Below are 18406 nucleotides of genomic sequence, written 5' to 3' on the forward strand. Positions count from 1 at the left end.
GTATAACTTGCCCATGTTTTCCCATTGGTTCTTTTATCATTTTTCCCCTTTCATAAAAATGTTTAAAAAGCAAAAGGTGGAAAGATCTTTTGACACTGGAGCTGTTGTCTTCTGCGCACTTTTTGTCTACTGGCAGCAGGTTTTCCATTCTCTATAGATAACATTTTGAGGAAATAATGATTCACAAAGAGGTTGCAGTGACTACTTATGTGGCTATTTATGCAGCCACATGTCACAGCAAATCACAGCACTCTGGGAACCCCTAAGATCAAAGCACGTGGGACATCCAGACAAGGACACACCCAGATCAATGCATGTAGGACAACTAACATAGCAGCGACTCATTGCTCCTCACGGTATTGCTGAACTTGCATAAGGAAAACAGTTGGAGAGATGGTTTCTAAGGATTGATTGTTTAATTAGTTCTCCTCTTAACACTGTACCATAGGTAAAGAACAAGACCCAGGCAAAAGCAGAATGGAGATAGAGACACAATAACTGAAATAGGGAGCCATAAATATCAGCTGTTCTGTCCCTGCTGTCTCTTAGCCTGTTTTCTGTTAGCTGCGTGTCACTCTGATGCTTTAATTTGTCCTATTTAGCATAGATTGCCCCATTTACAGTATAGCTGCAACCAATCCATTTCACAGTCCTTTAGACCTGAAATCCTCTGGTGATTAACTAAGCTTTGGAGCAACCTGATACAAGGAGATCCCAGAGTGCTCTGCACGCAGCAACTATCTTGGGATCCTCTATTATCGAGATGTCATTGCAGGATCAACAGCTGTCTGCACCAGCTAAGCTACAAAGTCTTTTTCACTTCATATTCTGTACACTTGCTTGCAGTCTTGCAATACTTTTATCATCTCATCTAATTTTTGCTACAAACGGCAGGCCCTTCATTTGCATTCTCAATATATCTGTGAGTCGATAGACTTTAGATCAAATTAATGGAATGATGTGAGTTCCATCCCCTAAGGCAGGGTTAGGCAGCCTTGGCTCTTTTATGAGTTGCGGACTTCAACTCCAAGAATTCCTGTGCCAGCATAGCAGGCTCAGGAATTCTGGGAGTTGAAGTCCACAAGTCATAAAAGAACCAAGGTTGTCTACCCCTGCCCTAAGGTAAGATATAAACTATCCCTCCATGCTTGTTTTTTATTCTCTCTAGTCATCATATTAGTCTCTTATTCCTAAATCCAGGGTTCTGATTTCAGTTGGATTTCGCAAGTTTGATAAATGCTCAGGCCAGCAAGTTTCTGTCTTTAAAAATATATAGACGGAGGTATTCTATTAGGAGCAATTATTAGGAATTGTTCTGATAAAAATAAAAACTGAGACTAAATTTGAATTACATTTACCTTCAATTAAATGATTCTTCACGACTCACTTCTGTATCAACGTTTCAGATAATGTTGTTTCCTGTACTTTTCAATACCACTGATCTTAAAAAAAAGGAAAATATTTTTGTATACCAATGTTTTATTACCCTAAGGCCGACAACTAAAAAACAGAATTGGGTGCATTCCTTTGCTGTTGTATTTTCTTGTTTGGATTATTTTATACAATTTGGGAAATGCCAACATTTTATTTTCAATAAAATTACATAGGATTACATTGGTAATAAACTTTTTAAATAAACAGATTTTATAATAGAAAATACACAATCACTTTAGGTAATTCAATGTTATCTGGAAATTATCTAGAATTTTTTTAAAATGTCAGCTACAGAAGGGATAAGACAGATGGAAAGCAGTTGTGGCTTGCAGCCTTAGATGATACCCTCACAAGGATAGCATTCTGATGCCAGACATGAAGTTATTACAGCTGCTCAGTAGTTCATCTAAATTGGGTAAAGAGAAATAGAACTGCAATGACAGGTGGAGCCATTGTGACGTTCCACTTGATGCTTCCTCCCTTCTCCCCAGAAAAACTTAAATTAGAATTACAGTGACATTGGCAATCAGTTTAAATAAACAGTCACAGTAATGAAATGGTAACCATAAACATTATTTAAATACAATAATAAAAATAAAATATCCTTGGGGAGTTCTGAGACCAGCCACTATACTTTTAGTCTTCTTCTAGATTTGCAGTATAGAAAAGATGAGTTTTATTCCTTTAACATTCTGAATGCGGTACTGGGACTTTTCTGTTTTTAAGAAATATTTTATTCACAGACACATTTTGTTAAAACATAAGATAATGTCCTTTAAATGGCACTGTGCAATTATTTTTTCACAGCTAAAGAAGGATGTTAAAAATTTTTTTTAAAAAAAATCACCAATAAATACAACAGGGATTTTAAGAAGCAATGCAGTTACTATCAATTTGGTAACTTTTAATCATTTTTGTTTACAAAAAGAGCTGTCAGTGTCATCCGGTTGATAAACATCATGACCTGAACTTTTCATTTAGTTTATAGTAAAGAGAATTATATAATTGAAGCAGTGGTGGGATTCAGCCAGTTCGCACCACTTTGGCAGAAATGGTAGCTAATATCTGTTGCCCAGGCCCAGAACGGACTTTTAGAAGCGGCATCCACACACAGAACCAGTTGTTCACATATTTGAATCCCACCACTGAACTGAAGGCTTCCCCAAAATAAAAATAAAAATGAGCTATAACAGCAATGTGTAGGTTATACAGGTATTCACCTAATGTGCTATTTTCTAGATGAAATATTTTCTTACCTGCAAAAGTGACAATTAATGCATTTTATGTGCAGTTTGCACAATATAAAAACAATATTACAATGTGTGAGTTTTACCTATATTGTCTTGGAGAAATGTATCTCAATTTGGAGAAAAAACTCCTCATAACCAAAGGGATGAAATATGGCCCAGTGATGTGAGAAATACAACCAAATCAATGAACTCTCGGGTATGTAGAAGGAGATGGAGTGAATTCAAAATCAGGTATTGTATTATCTGTATTCTACGCTGTGTTTTTCTCTGATTTCAGGTTGTTCACTCCTAATCTGGTCCCTCCAAAGATCCCTGATGGAGAGAGAGTAGACTTTGATGTGAGTATTCTTATCCCATTGGCTTAGTCCAGGATAGTTCTCTCTTACCACTATAGGTCTTCCTGCATTTGAGAGAATAGTCCTGAATCTAGCTCATGCTTTTGTTGTCCTGCAGGATATTCACCGTAAGCGAATGGAAAAAGATCTGAATGAACTGCAAGCTCTAATTGAGGCTCATTTTGAGAACCGAAAGAAGGAAGAAGAAGAGCTGATATTCCTCAAGGACAGAATCGTATGTCAGAATTTCATACTTTTTATCTAGACCCTCTTTATGGTCAGATCCAATTCTCCTAACCCTCTTACAAATGATTTAACTGTTTTATCAAAGTAAATGATTTTACAATTGTTAATGCTTAGCATCAACACTGGGTTTATTGACAGCTTGTGAATCTATGATTCTAACAATATGTAATTCTAGGCAATGCTACTCAATTCTTCTTAATGGGGAAGGTTTGGAAGCTGGACCACACAAGTGGCAAGCAAACATGCAAGTACGCAAAGCTTCATTTGTGCAAGCGTGGGCATGCACGTTAAATCATCCCCTCTCCCCCTCCCCCCCCGCCGCTACAGAGCCAGGAAAGTTGGGGACTGCTGTATTAAAGAGGAAAGAAAATTGCAGATCTTTATTGCTAAAGCAATTCTATGCATTTCTAGTAAGAAATAATATTCGTAGTATGATTTAAGTGCATTCAGGATAATAGTTATGATATCCCATCTTTATTGTTAGGAGAAATGATTTGCAATTAATTTCTTGATTTATGGACAACAATAACTTCTATGCCACTTCAGTTGAACTAATGTAATTGTAGTTCAAGCGTCAACAATTCTTGTCCCTTCTCCATTGGCAGCATCAAATTTTAACATATATCCTAAATGATTTGGGCAACTAGTCTTTGTTCAGGAATATATATTAAGAATTAAGCTTTCTTTATATAGGAGCAGCGGCGAGCCGAACGAGCTGAACAACAACGAATCCGTAGTGAGCGAGAGAAGGAACGCCAGGCCCGTCTGGCTGTGAGTCTATCCAACATTTGTGGTGTACTTTCCTGAGTGTTACTAGTGGAAGATGCCTCAGTTCCTTTTCTCACTCTTTAATAATAGTCATCGGTCAATAGTCATCAATAATAACAGTCAAAACAAACATTCTGGGTTAATGCCTAATATTCCGTTCACATTGACATGTCAAAAACATAACTCAATTTTTTCCACATTAAAGTTTAACCCAATATCAAGCTGAACTGTTATAGGAGGTGACCATTGGCTTTGATTAAATTATTGTCTCAGTTATTGTATAAGGATATGATTAAATACCAAATGATACACTATTTGTTTTTTTTTCAGTTGGACAAGATTGTGCTAGATGTCTGACAATATAAATTGCTATATTTATTAATATAAAGTGCTAAATTTCATCAATTGATAATTGACCAATTATTGTCTATAGTTGCAAATATTATATCTGATAGCTTTTGCATCATTGAAAATACATGACAATTCTTGTCCCATTTACACATTTATATTTGGTTCTGTAAGAGTTCTGTACATTCAGTCTGATCCTTTAATTTTTGTCTTGGAACTGGAATCTTAGGCCCAATGCTATTCAATTCATAGAGAAAAGCCATTGCAACTATTAAATCTTTTTCTAATTGCCTTTTGGTGCAGTTGAACAAATTAAACAAGAACTAATTCAGAATAACTTTCCGGCAAGAATTAGATTGCATTTATCTGCTATCATTTTCTTAGTGGCATCTACTGGCTAAACATTTAACTTTACTGTAAATTTTCTATCCTTCTGAAATTTATGTCTCCTCTCTTGGTAGGAAGAAAGAGCTCGAAAAGAGGAAGAGGAAGCCAGAAAGCGGGCTGAAGAGGATGAGAGGAAGAAAAAAGCTTTCTCCAACATGCTTCATTTTGGAGGCTACCTTCAGAAGGTAGGTCTGTGACTGTTGTAACAGGTGACTGCATTGCAAAAAAAAGTTGTATAAACTGTGTATATATTAAATGGATGGATTACACATTTCACAAATACCTATCATTTAAATAGAAATGCATTATATCTCAGTATAAGGTGATGCAATAAAGTCTGAGCCTGTTCCATTTGCTCTTTGCATTCTAACTATATTTATATTTATATTTATTAAATTTTTATACTGCCCTTCTCCCGAAGGACTCAGGGCGGTGTACAGGGCAATAAATATTAAAAGACAAAGTACAAAAGTTAAAAAACAATTAAATATTATGCCCGATATATACAATAATTAAAAACCATGTTAAAACCCCAACCCCAACCCCATCAAACCAGGCCGGATTGCTCAAATAAGTAAGTTTTTAGATCCCGCCGGAAGGAGCGAAGGTCGGGGGCCATCCGGAGCTCAACCGGCAAGCGGTTCCACAGGTCTGGCATGCCCACAGAGAACGCCCTCCCCCTGGGGGCCACCAGACCAAACTATCCAGTTTCTAACTACAAATTCATAGCGTCTGCTCCCCAATTATTTCCTTCTTTTTAAACTTTTGAACTGGATTTGATTTGCCTGGTCCTTCAAACAAAGGAAGTGCTTGGAGGAACTGCTTCACTGTCAAACAAGTGAAGGCTGAATTCACAAATTTTGAATTCAGCATCTTCCCTCTGCTCTTGGAAAGATTTGCACTAAGGTATAAAAATAATTTCGTGCTTGCAGTGCCCTTTGAAACTCTTTAGTTCCACATACATTTTGCCTGTGAAATGGCCATTTAATGCACATGTGAATTCTCAGATTCACCACTGGAGAAAAGCAATTTGATTGATCTTGAGACCCACTGATGTCACTAATGAATTGATTTCTTTAGACCGAGAAGAAAGGTGGGAAAAAACAAACAGAGCGGGAAAAGAAGAAAAAGATCCTTACTGAACGCCGTAAACCCCTTAATATTGATCATTTGAATGAAGACAAATTGAGGTGAGATGGGAGATCATTCCTTGGTCAGAAGACATTGCTGGGAGGGCTTTCTTTTCTTCAGGAATGGAAAGCAAGAAATCAGACAAAAACTGGATTTTACTTGCTATCTCCTCTATATTATGTATGGCCAGGGACAAAGCAAATGTAGCCTAATTTCTGTCACTAATGTCACTGTCTCAGGGGATGGCATGATCCTGTTACAACCCAAAAGGAGTTGATTACTGAACCATTTTCTAGCCCCAAAATAATAGTAACTGTAAATTCTATTGGTTATATTCACGCAGCCCAAGCAGTTTTGCATGGCTGGAGAATATTGGGGAACAAATGGTATAAGAAATATTCTAACGGCACAATAAAGTAAACATACACTCAGTCCCTGAAAGGGGGTGAGTAACTCATGGTCTTCCAGAACCTGGTTAACTGCAGTGTGGAAAATGGCAATACCATGACATGTAACTCCAATGTGGGCAAAGTACAAAGCCAAGCTGGTGTTGAAATGTTGATATATATTAGAGTTCCCTAAGCAAATGGCAGCAGCCAGACAACTTTATTAAAACCAAAGTTGTTTGGCTACTGCTGAATAAGATCAAACCTTGTTAGTATTTAGATGGAGATCATCTTGGAAGTCCAGTGCAGAGTTCTAGACTGGGAAGTTAAAAAAAATCTGGAAGAAGGCAGTAGCAAACTAATTCTGTGCAGTTGCCAGGAAAACAATATGGATGTGTTCATAAAGTCCACCAGAAGTCAAGCTCGAGTCAAGAGACTCTTTAATTTTTCCTAAGTCAGTGTTAGCATTTACTAAAGTTTTCATATTGTGTAATTTATCAGTGTTTTGACATGTTTACAGTTCTTTAGACAGAACTGCCAGTTTGACTGCCTATCATATGCCTTAAATGATACTAGCAGGATTATATCTTAAATAGGTGCTACATAATTGTAATGATGATTGCTTGGGCATCGGTCCGAAGAATGTACGATATTGCTGGCATCTGAGCTAAAAAAAAAAGGACCACTAGAGGGTGCAAAGATTACAGAGAAAAAATACACAACTCCAAGAGACTGGTTGAGAGTTTTAGAAAACATTGTGTCCTGTACAGAAATGATGATGGAGAAATTCTTATTTTTTCTCTCTCTCTTTGTTCTTTTCCCTGTTTTTGTTTGTTTGTTTTAGTTTCCTTTCTATAATAACTAAAGGGAGAGAATAATTATAACCATCCCAAAGAGGTAGTACAAATTAGTCTACTGTTTGGAAAGTGTGTCAGAGCTCAAGATTTAAGAGGACTTTGTATGAACTGCTTCTACCATTTTTTATGGTTTACATGAGCTTTTCTGGAGTTGTGATTTCCAGAGCTTTGAAGGAGCCAGATGTGTAATTTGATGAAAAAGAAGCAAGAGAGACCTAATGTCAGGTTTTTCTCTACAGAGTTGGCCTTTTATATCTGGTATTGCACCAGGAAATGTGAAGAGTCACATGCTTCTTATAAGGTTATCCCAAAGGACCACAGAATTGGGTACCTTAAATACAACTATACTGGTTTGCTCAGGCTGATCCTTACTTGTCAGAAGGCTGAATTCTGGAAAATCAGTCAGCATATGAACCTCATTAAATTAGAATGCAACTCAGTCTCCATCTTCCCTTCTGTTATGATGAATGGCCATGTTGGCTATAGTTCAGGCATCATATTGGGAAAGGCTGCTCTAGACCAACATGCTTCTATTACATATTTAACTATATGCACACACCTGACAAGTACTTTTATTAATATCATATTTTTACAAATCAGGGAAAAGGCGAAGGAACTGTGGCAGAGCATTCATGATCTTGAGGCTGAGAAATTTGATTTACAGGAAAAGTTCAAAAGGCAGAAATATGAGGTAAGTCTAAACACCATCATAAATTTCTTCTCAGCTCTGGATTCTGTATAGGGTAATCAAATGTTACTTCTTACTAAGACTGAGTGAAATTAAAGGACAGATATTGAATCTGTTAGAAGATTGGTAGAATTTTGTTTTATTTTTTGAGAACATTTTCATAATACAAGTCAATTATGTTAACATAGCATGCATTATTAAAAGGTCTGTAGTCATGCATAGCCTACAATGCTGTTAACAATGTACAAATTCTACAGGACACAAATACAAGCTATGCATCCACAAAAGTTATCGTGGGATATTTATCTGCCCAAAGAAGCTACAAACAGAATTCTTCCATTTGAGCTGGAAATGGGCTGTTAGTAAATGATTGTGGATGTCTCAATAAAACTTGCCGTACTGCTGAGCCCAGGCCTGTGAATCAGTACTGTCATTTGTACAGGGGCAAAAGTTTTGATAACTGTTTTTGAAACCACAAAGCAATCCACCCAGAAGTAGAGCAATGTTTCCATTCCTTTCTGTAATTATCACAATGGAGCTAAATGGGAAAATAGTTATTCTTTTAAATACATGATCCCTCATTGGCTGGGATCACCTGTGCAACTGATGCAGGAAGAATAAGAATTGCTTTTATGCTCAATTAGCTTCCTTTGCTTTGAGGAATATCATTGTGTCATACCTTCATGAAATACTGTTAAGGACAAAATCCTTCATTGGCTGGTATTACTCACATTTGTGTGATCAAGAAATATCAACCAGGAAGTGGGTGTACTGAAGCAGAATGGACTGAAGGAATCATGTTGATGATTGATCTTAGAAAAAGTTGAATATTTTCTTTATTTGGGTGTTCTAATAATATTTTCTTTGCACTGAACTCACTACTTTCACTCTGAAAATGAAAATGGATGAGCTTTCAACACAACCTTGGTATTTCCATTTCCCCCCTTTATTTTCACTGTAAAATGACCTATTTTTCCCCAAACAAGAACAGACAGGTATGAGTAATCTGATGTGATTCATCTGAACGACAATCTAGATTTAGCTCCATTTGGAAACAACATCATAAATCAGCAGTGAAGAACTCTTTACATGAGTGAAGTTACTTCTGTGCTTCAAGTGGATGCAGTTTAATAGGTGAAAAAAATAGTTTAAACTTGCTTCCCCCAGCCTGAAGAGTTTTATTTGTGCTTGGAGTACAATTGCCAGAATTTCTCATTTGCAAGGGGAATTCTAAGATTTGTATTCCCAATGTATGTGGGCACACTGGGTTAGGCAAAGAATATTTTGAGCATAGGAATATGAGAAAGATCTTGAGAAATGGGATCAAGAAATGCTGCCTAGATGATGGTCTGATACGATTGGGCATAGCCTGCCCTGGGTAATGGGCAGGGAAAGAGGCTGAGAAGAAACCATCCCTAGCTTCGCAGGGTGTAAAGGTGACAGTAGGAGATTTCTACCTTCAGACTTGCGAAACGGATGCCAGCTTTCCCAGGCAGACCCGACAGGAAACAACTTTATTGTAAAGTTCCATTAACAGAATCTTGTAAGTCTGAAGGCCTATTTTGCAAACGTGAGATTTCCAACAAACCTCATAATACTTCTATCTCCTGCATAAATAGATCCACTTTGTCTATATAAGAATTTATATTCAAAAATATATTTGCTGTTAACATTTATGATCAGCTGTCTGTCATGGCCCCCTCGGGTCATAACACTATCTTTCTCCTTCTCCTCATAGATATTGGTGTTCTTCAGGTATCATTAACTGAATATTTAAGATTTATTTCTCAGGATCACCATCTCTGTGTTTCTTTTAATATTTCCTTTGCAAGTGTTTTAATGTTTATAGAAGTAATCAGCTCTTCACTCAGCCTTTGGTGAAGGAGAGTGAAGCCCTTCACTTCATTGCCAATAAAAATTGCTTGCCAATTTTTAAAAATGTTTTATTGTAATTTCCTTGTTTGAGCCATTGAGAATTGGGTGCATACAAGTTTCATATTTTTTTATTAATAGTATTTTCATTTGATATTCACCTACACTATCTGTGATCGAAACAAAAAAGCAATAAAAATACAGCATGGCATAAACCAGTGTTCATATAATCAATATAAATCACTGACAAGTACTGTCCTGAAAAGTTCTTCTAGCTTTATAAAAGCCTTAAAAATATTTAAATATATTAACTATTTAAAGGCCTCTAAAAACTGTATTGTTCAAGATGGAGTAAATTCTAAAGAGTAAGAGCTAGATGCAAGAAAGCTTATAAATGCAGGGGGCGGGGGAGGATGTTGTACCTATTCTAATAAGAGAAAATTAAGTCATCCTTATTGCATAAGTGATCCAAGCCTGCAGGAATATGAATTACGATTGAGTGGCAGTCTTGTGGACATGGAAAGTCAGCACAGCAGTTTAAACTAGTAACACACCCATGTATTTAGCCACTTTAAGAATTGGCAAAAAGGGGTGAATTGTGACAGATCCAAGCCTATAGAGACCATGCTATTCTGGACTTAACCAAGAATACAGAAAGCAGGATTAGGAAACTAGGGAGCAAATTACAGCAGTAGTTCAGGAGAGAAACCAAGATAAAAGGTAAAGGTAAATTCCCCCGCACATGTGTGCTAGTCGTTTCCAACTCTAGGGACCAGTGCTCATCTTCATTTCAAAGCTGAAGAGCCAGCGCTTGTCCGAGGACGTCTCCGTGGTCATGTGGCCGGCATGACTAGACACCAAAGGCGCACAGAACGCTGTTACCTTCCCACCGTAGTGGTCCCTATTTTTCTACTTGCATTTTTACATGCTTTCGAACTGCTAGGTTGGCAGAAGCTGGGACGAGTAGGATTCGACCCACCAAACTGCCAACCTTCTGATCTAACCCACTGAGCCACCACATCCTGAAACCAAGATAGGAACTAATTAATGGTTAGAAATGGCTGAATTCTCCAAAGGTTCAGAAGGTGAAAGTTAAAAAAAAATGTGGATTCATCCATGAAAGGCTATAATATTCTCCTTTCTCTAACCCTAACCAGATTTCCATACTTACTGCACGCTGTGATGAGTTAAGCAAGTAGTAAGTATAGCCTGTTTCCTGAAAACATCATATATGGTGTGGAGCTATGTATGCAACTCCCTGCTCTCAATAGTGTCCTTCATTGATCCTGTGAAGTCTGGATGCCGTCAATATCTTTTCAGATCGGTTTGTTGTTCTTTGGCATGTTTGCCTGCTTGGTTTGCAATGATTCCTATAATCAAGTTCACATTCCGTGAGGTCAACCAGCCTTTTGTCTGTTCAGCCATTGACAGGGCTATGGACATGAAAAATGTATTTGAAGATTTCTTTTCTAATTACCAGAAGCAACAACAACTAAGCAACCTAAGTTAACTGAACAAATATTGTTTTTCCAGTTCTCCCTTTCTTTTACTCCAACAATTGATCCTTCCCCTAAATTGAAGGATCATGATTCTTTTCCTTTTGGCAATGAAAGTCTCAAAATCCTTTCCTGTTAATGTCATTATGTATCACAAATTATTAGAAATGTTGTAGGTTAACTAACAGCAAAATTGTTTGTTCATAGGTCATATTGGATAAGTAACTTTAGTTGCTTTGAAATTTCTCCTTTTCGGAATTCTGAAAATTAATTGACATCAGTTATGACTGACTGACACTTCAATTATCCACATAGTAATGCAACTTAGTTTTATGGCATTATTAACATTCCTCCCACATTTATGAAAGCTTTGAGTGAACTCCACGAACAGGACAAGTTTGTACAGAGAAAATGCATAATGTTTCAAATGAAGAATATTGTGGCTGTGCTAAGGGAAATACAGTTTCAAGAAATGCAGATCCTGCCACAAATAGCAGAGCTTTGCTTTTGAGCATCTGAAAGGAGAGTATTCACATACCATTTGGTTGCTAGAAAGGATCGCAATGGGAACACATTGGAGAAGCAGTCTGAAAAACGAAGCCTTCAGAGATATGGCAGAGCAGACAATTGAATTTAAGTCTCCTCTTCATGGAAAGAAGACATATTGCAAGAAAAGGTTACACTGATATAAGAAAAAAGGAAATAGGGATAAACCATAAACATAAACCAACCAAATATGTTTCTGGTTCTCACTTCTACCAATAAAAATGTTAACCACAACCATTGACCACATCTGCTAGTGCAGCCTGCAGCCTTCCTGACTCTTGGGATAATGTCTTTAGTCTATGTTCTTTTGTGGCTTCGTGCTGTGCTGACACAGTAGCTCTCTTGGTTCCTTCTTGAAACATCATCACTTATTTATTTTTCTTCCAGATTAATGTTCTACGGAACCGCATTAGTGATCATCAAAAGGTGTAAGTACTCAGAACATGTAGGTCCACCATGTTTCATGGCATCAAGCACTCCCAGTAGATTTCCCACGTTTATCCCTTTTTTTTCTTTGCACTTCACTTCACAGATCTTTCTAGCTTTGATGTGTGTTCTGCCTTTCTGTCTTCCTTTTATTTTTTTCCTGTTCTGCTTCATTCATTTCTACTAATCCTTTGCTCTTCACTTCTTGCCTTTCCTGCTGCAGCAGCCCAAGGCTAATAAATGAAGACAACACCTACTATAACTTGATGTTCAATTGTCTTGAATGAAGCACTTCTACCATTGGGAAGTTATATCATTCACTTTTACTTTTTTTAAGTACCATTGCTTTTCTGATTTAATTTCTTTGTCACTTATTTCAATTCAGCTTTCTCCCTCTCTGTTCTGTGTATCATTTTTATATATTTTGTTTTCCCATTACAATTTTATTCTACATATTGGGTGTAGGAGGGTCATTAAAATTTTTATAAAACAGAGTGAGATCAAGAAGAAGGCTCCCACTAGAATGAAGTGTGAGACAATTTTTGGTGGGTCAGCAACAATATCCTTCCTTTGCCATTAGTGGATCTTTCCGAATTATCTGACTAGATCCACCCCCAAACAATTTGGTATTCTCCATCACAGACATTATAGTCAAATATATCTGAGAAGAGTCAAGTTGCTTAAAGTTGTTTTATTCTTTTCCACCCCAATCCAATTTGTAGATCTTATGCCTACCCCCACATTTTTCTCTATTACTTCATGTTCATTCCTAATTTTCCCTCCCCAGCTGTAGTTTTACACTGTTTCTTTGCACCTCCTGAACCTATTTTTCTTTTCACCCCTGAACATCATTACTTTCTCATAGAACCTCAATCTTCTCATTCTTTCAGTGCACCTCCTTACTAGTGCAAGAAAAGTGCATTAATTAAAGTTACTTATCTATGGCATGGCTTGTTTCAGTTCAGTTTTACCACAGTACATGGTCTCAAAATTCAGTTTTGAAGTGGAAACCGTTCCTCACCTATGAATTATATAATTCATTTTCTAAGACCCAGAACATTCTGTGTCTTACTTGATGTGTCAGAACCATTCTATTCAATTATGAACTATCAGCTAACATTGGTATCTTTCCATTTTCCTTGGCTATGACTATCACTTCAGAGATGGGGAATAAAGACACAAAGAGGCTAAAAACTCCTTGGAATTTTATGCATTGATTATAGGAGTCAATCCACACCAATTGGAAACTCTTGATATTTTTTATCTTTATATGGAGCCTGCTTCTCTTATTGATGTGAGCAACAAATATAGCTGTTTGTAGACTGGAATAGTTCCAGGTTCCTATTTCAACCCAGGAGTCCAGAAACAAATGGCATTTTGATTAGGAATGTCTTGATTTCTGGTGGCCTTTTTTGGTTCATCAAATAAAACTTATTAGTTTGACTAATCTACTGTGCATTACTAAATTATATTTCTTCTTTTGTCTCCTCATTTGTTTCAGGAAAGGGTAAGTAGCATGTTGTGCCCTTTGGTGTGCTGAGCTAGTTTGCATTGTGCAAGTACTTAAAAGAATGGCTTTAAATATCACCCTATGTTATCTTTGGTTTCACATTAAATCCTGATTTCTTGTCTATGTCTATTGATGGCCAATTTAGGATGCGTGCAATGCTTTTATGCTCTGATTTCCTTTTTATTCCTGGATAATCAGGGAAGAGTCAGGGATTTTGTACAAGTATACACTGATATTTCCTCTCCACCTTCCAAATTTGGTAGCATGATCTGAGGATGCTCTGGAGGCTGATAATAAGGAGTCTGGGCTACTATAGAAAGTGGAGGAAAGGATAATTTTGTCAGGTCAATAGAAGATGAGGTTATAGGGATAGTCAAAATCAAATACTAGAGGCTAATGCTAATCTGGGAAATCTCTGCAAATCTCTTGAGAGTAATAAATATCATTCTTAATCTGCCCTCAAATTTAGAAACAGCTGTTGCCCTTTTAGAGAAATAAGACAAATGTATTGGCTAGTCACAGAGGGTAAAGAATTAGGCCAAATGTTTATAAATTTCCTAATTGGTTTGTCAAAGCCAGTCTAAAGCTGGATGATATCTCTAGCTTGCTTCAGTGACATTGTATTCTTGCTCTTTAAAATGTTTTCCGAATGGCTCATGCATGGCCTATGTCCAAAACACTATGCAATTTTGTTTACAGAACAATCCACTTAAGGGAATGCTCAGTATTAAAACTGGACAGGCAAAATCCCATTTAGTATTCTTTCTCAACCTGGCATTCTCTAGATATTCAGGACCAATTACCACAATCCCCAGTAGCAAGGACTAAGGTATAGGTGGGCCTCATTTTCAGATCTCAGGGTTACAAAGTTCACTGAGGAGTACACACATAGGCAAACAATTATTTACATACATCATATCAGTGCTCATCAAATTTGGCAACTCTAAGATGTGTGGACCTCAACTTCCTGAATTCCCCAGCCAGCGAAGTTTGAGAAATGCTGATTTATATTCTGGTTATTGAAAGATGAGTGAAAAATCATGAAGCTTCCTTTCTCAGCAAAAGTTTCTTGTAGAAATCCTATTTGCGAGTGTGGAGAACAAATAATTTTCAACTCATAACACACTTCAGGTGGGAAACCAAATCTAAGTGGATCACTTGAGAAAGGAAAACCTTCTGGCTTCTTTTTCTAATGACCAGCAATCCTGGTTACAGGAAGAAGCAATGTAGTCTTTTTATTTCAGGAAGCAGAGGGAAGGAAATGATTCCATCCCTACAAGTCAGCTAAATATATTCTTTAGTTGGCTAAAGTAAACCTGTTTGCTATTTTCCAACTAATAATGTTAGCCATCTTTTTTCAATATGGCCATAGCGATACTGGTGATCAGTTGACTGGTGATAAAAGTTTATTTATTAGGTTTTTTAATCTCCTTTTTATTACTTTATTACTTTATAAGTAACTCAAGGCACTAAACATCCTCCTCTGTTTCTCCACAACAACACCTAGTAAGACTTCCCATGGCTGTGTAGAAAGTTAGAAATTGTTTGCTGCAGCATCAATCTAGACAGAATTAGGGAGAAAAATATTTTATATCTCTACCTCTTTTATACCTTTACTTATTCTTCTTAATAAACTAGAATAATGGGAGATTAATTCCAGTTATTCTCTAATTTTGCTAATATCCCATTTCTTCCCAATTTAATTTGAGAAAAGATAAATATTTTAAAGAGGAGAGCTAATAAAAGATACAGTGTTTCATCTGGTATCTTTTATCGAAATGAAATTATATTGTAAGGTTGGTAGTGACCACATAGATAATCTCCGTGACAATCTGTTATTTAGGAGTTTGTATGTTATTTATGGTAAGAAATAAATATTTTAATAAATGTACAAATAAAAAATTGTAAAGTTGCATGCCTTATGAAAACCATAATTAAAATAAATTAATAATTAAGTGATCACTGCTGATCACTTCATGAACAATTAACCATTTTATTTTACCTCCCTCTAGTCTCCTTTTGCCTTAAACCTGAAAAGAGTTCAACATTGATAATTTTAGCCCTATTTAGCCTTTCAGCCAACTGTTTTATTTGGAGTTCTGTTTTTTATTTGGAGTATGCAAATAAAGTATTGCTTTATTTGGAAGGAACAACCTATTTTCTAGCTCATTCAGAAACGAGTGGAAAAATACACTGAAAAGCAAAAATTTACAGGGCAATATTGATTTGCAAATAAATATAAACATTCATTGCAAGGCCACATTACGTACAATGTCTATTGGCACAAAGCTATTTTAATCTCGTACTCATTTTAAAAGAAAATACTTTTTAGCACACATTCCTCACAGTTTTTAGCAAAAAGAACAGGTTAATCCATGTTGAAGTATTTAACATCTTTTTGTAAAAAATAGTAATGAGTGTAATGTGAATTGTATTTGGTGAAAATGCTGAGAATTAATTAGCCCCACTTTTCTCATAAAATTATAGTTCCTGGGGCTCATTAGAGGATGAGAATCATCTTGAAGTCTTAGGTATAGTTATGGCTTTTAAGGTGATTTCCCCGCCCAGGGTTACACTTCTTCAGCACACAACTCTTATTGTGCATTAAATATGATGTGCTTTTACTGTGCACTTGGCTTGTTCTTCCTTCAGGGGCATTTGTCTGCCCTTTGAGAACCAGATTGGTTAGCCTGGGCTGGGCTGTGTCTCTTAAAGGATTCTACTGAGAGCTCAAGAAAAACCATGTGCAAATTTCCTCTCTTCATGCCCCTTTGTCCAAAGCAACAGTAGATCCAGACCTTTTTTCCCCAACTCCCCTTAGCTTTGTTGAGACATTTGCAAAAAACCAGAAATTCCTCATTTGTTTTTTCCTTTCACAATAGCTCCAAGGCTGCTCGTGGAAAGCCTGTGGTTGGTGGCCGATGGAAGTGAAATGTGTGTCCTGTCTAGACTCTGAAGACAGCCCATCAGTACATTTGATCCACTCTCCCAGTCTATGTGGTCCAAATGAATGCACCAACTTGTTTAGATTTTCCAGAACAAGCTTCTTTCTAAAGGCCTCACTTTATAACTGCACAGCCCCAGCACTGCATGATGGAAATGGACAGATTACTTGTCACTCAAATTAATAAATTTGTGTCTGTAAATAAAGCAAATCAAAAAACAATAATTATTTTCTTTGCCTAATTTTATCATTTGCTTTTTATCGTGTAATTTTTACAATCTCAAATAGAAAGGAACAGACTTCTTTCATTACTGGCCTTCTTCATATATTGCTAAGAGAACGTCTTTTTTAAAAAAGTCATTCCAGCTTGGAAATTTATTGCTATTAATGATTTTGTTATTGGAAGAAGTCAATTTATCCTGTTAAGAACCTTACTTGAGTGGTCACCCAGATTTGAAAGCAGTAGTATGGACTGATTGTTCTTATGCATCACTCTCAATACACATGGCACTTTATAACATATATGACATGTTCTTCCCCAAGTTACATGTGGCATCTACAAGCTACACTTCAGAGAAGTTCTGGAGCCTGCCACCCACTGGATCTTGAACTCCTGTACACACTTCCCAGATACACACACACAAAACACACACACACACACACACACACACACACATACACACACACACACACTTCAGTTTAGAACCTATATTCAACTCTTAGCGACTAAATGGATTTTAAAAAATTGGAAATAAAATGAAATTGTGGAAATAATGAGGAATGTTCTTGATGGTGAGAATGATCGTTGGGACAGCTTGCCTTCTGGAGTCATGGATAATTATTGCTGGGGGTTTTCAAGAAAAGATTGGACAACCAATCAGTCCACGTTTGTATAAGGACTTCTGCCTTGGGCAAGGGATTGGACTAGAAGACCACCAAGGTCCCTCAAGTAAGGTTCTACGATTCTTTAATGTCCATGCATTCCTCTTCACAAAAAATATGGAGCAGGTTGCCACTATTTTATTGTAGGATAATTTTTGTTTTGTTTTATCAGACTAATATATATATCCAAGTACTAACAAAATCTGACCTTATTTAGCTTTGAGATCAGCCAAACTAGTCCTTGGTAGCCAAACTAAAACTTGGATGTTAAAAAACCCAAAACCCAGCATAAAGCTACTATCAAATCCAAAGATGCTTTTTGGCAACTGGACTTTCTTATTTTACTTTGAAGATGTTTTGCTTCTCATCCAAGAGGTTTCTTCAGCTCTGGGTGCATTGCTAAATGTCTATGGAGATTCATCCATGTCCCAATGATGCTTTTTCATGAGGCAACTGGATTTTCTTGTTTTTCTTTGAAGCTGTTTCGCTTCTCATCCCTCTATTTACCACAAAGTGGCGCTTTGACATCTGCTTCTACCTCTCCCTACCATAATCACATCTTGCTCTCTATTGTGCCTCTTGATGCCAATTTCTTGGACTGTTTCAGCCAGCAGTACCAGTCTACATTAACTCCTGGCCTATGGCTGAAATTTAGCCAGACAGCTGAGTCAGAAAATAGAGATAGAAGGATATATTGTCCTAAAGGAACTTATTCCTGCTTTCCAGGGATTGTTTCATCTCTACCCTCCTGAAGACCAGTGATTCCATAAATTATTGAGTACAATCACTTTCAAAATAAATTTCTAATACGGAGCCAACAGTTAATCTGCTATGTGTGATATTGTAGATTTGTTGTGCTCCCCAGAGAAACAGAGATTAAACTGCTAAATAAGAAGGCAT

At 36.8% G+C, this 18406-nt stretch overlaps 1 protein-coding gene across 1 annotated transcript in view; it reads left to right on the forward strand.

Moving 5' to 3' along the window:
* The window catches only part of TNNT2 (troponin T2, cardiac type), a gene marked incomplete at both ends in the record, with an annotated part of 28991 nt that extends 12380 nt beyond the window's left edge, over window positions 1–16611 (forward strand). Inside the window, 8 exons of the mRNA XM_081325440.1 lie at window positions 2962–3022; window positions 3138–3254; window positions 3959–4036; window positions 4843–4953; window positions 5849–5958; window positions 7743–7833; window positions 10860–10900; window positions 16563–16611. Coding sequence (XP_081181566.1) covers window positions 2962–3022; window positions 3138–3254; window positions 3959–4036; window positions 4843–4953; window positions 5849–5958; window positions 7743–7833; window positions 10860–10900; window positions 16563–16611 — 658 coding nt within the window. The remainder of the gene's footprint in view (window positions 1–2961; window positions 3023–3137; window positions 3255–3958; window positions 4037–4842; window positions 4954–5848; window positions 5959–7742; window positions 7834–10859; window positions 10901–16562) is intronic.
* Between the last annotated feature and the right edge of the window lie 1795 nt (window positions 16612–18406).

The sequence above is a fragment of the Vipera berus genome (genome assembly GCF_964194415.1).
Source record: "Vipera berus genome assembly, chromosome: 3".
In the NCBI taxonomy this organism is placed as follows: domain Eukaryota; kingdom Metazoa; phylum Chordata; class Lepidosauria; order Squamata; family Viperidae; genus Vipera; species Vipera berus.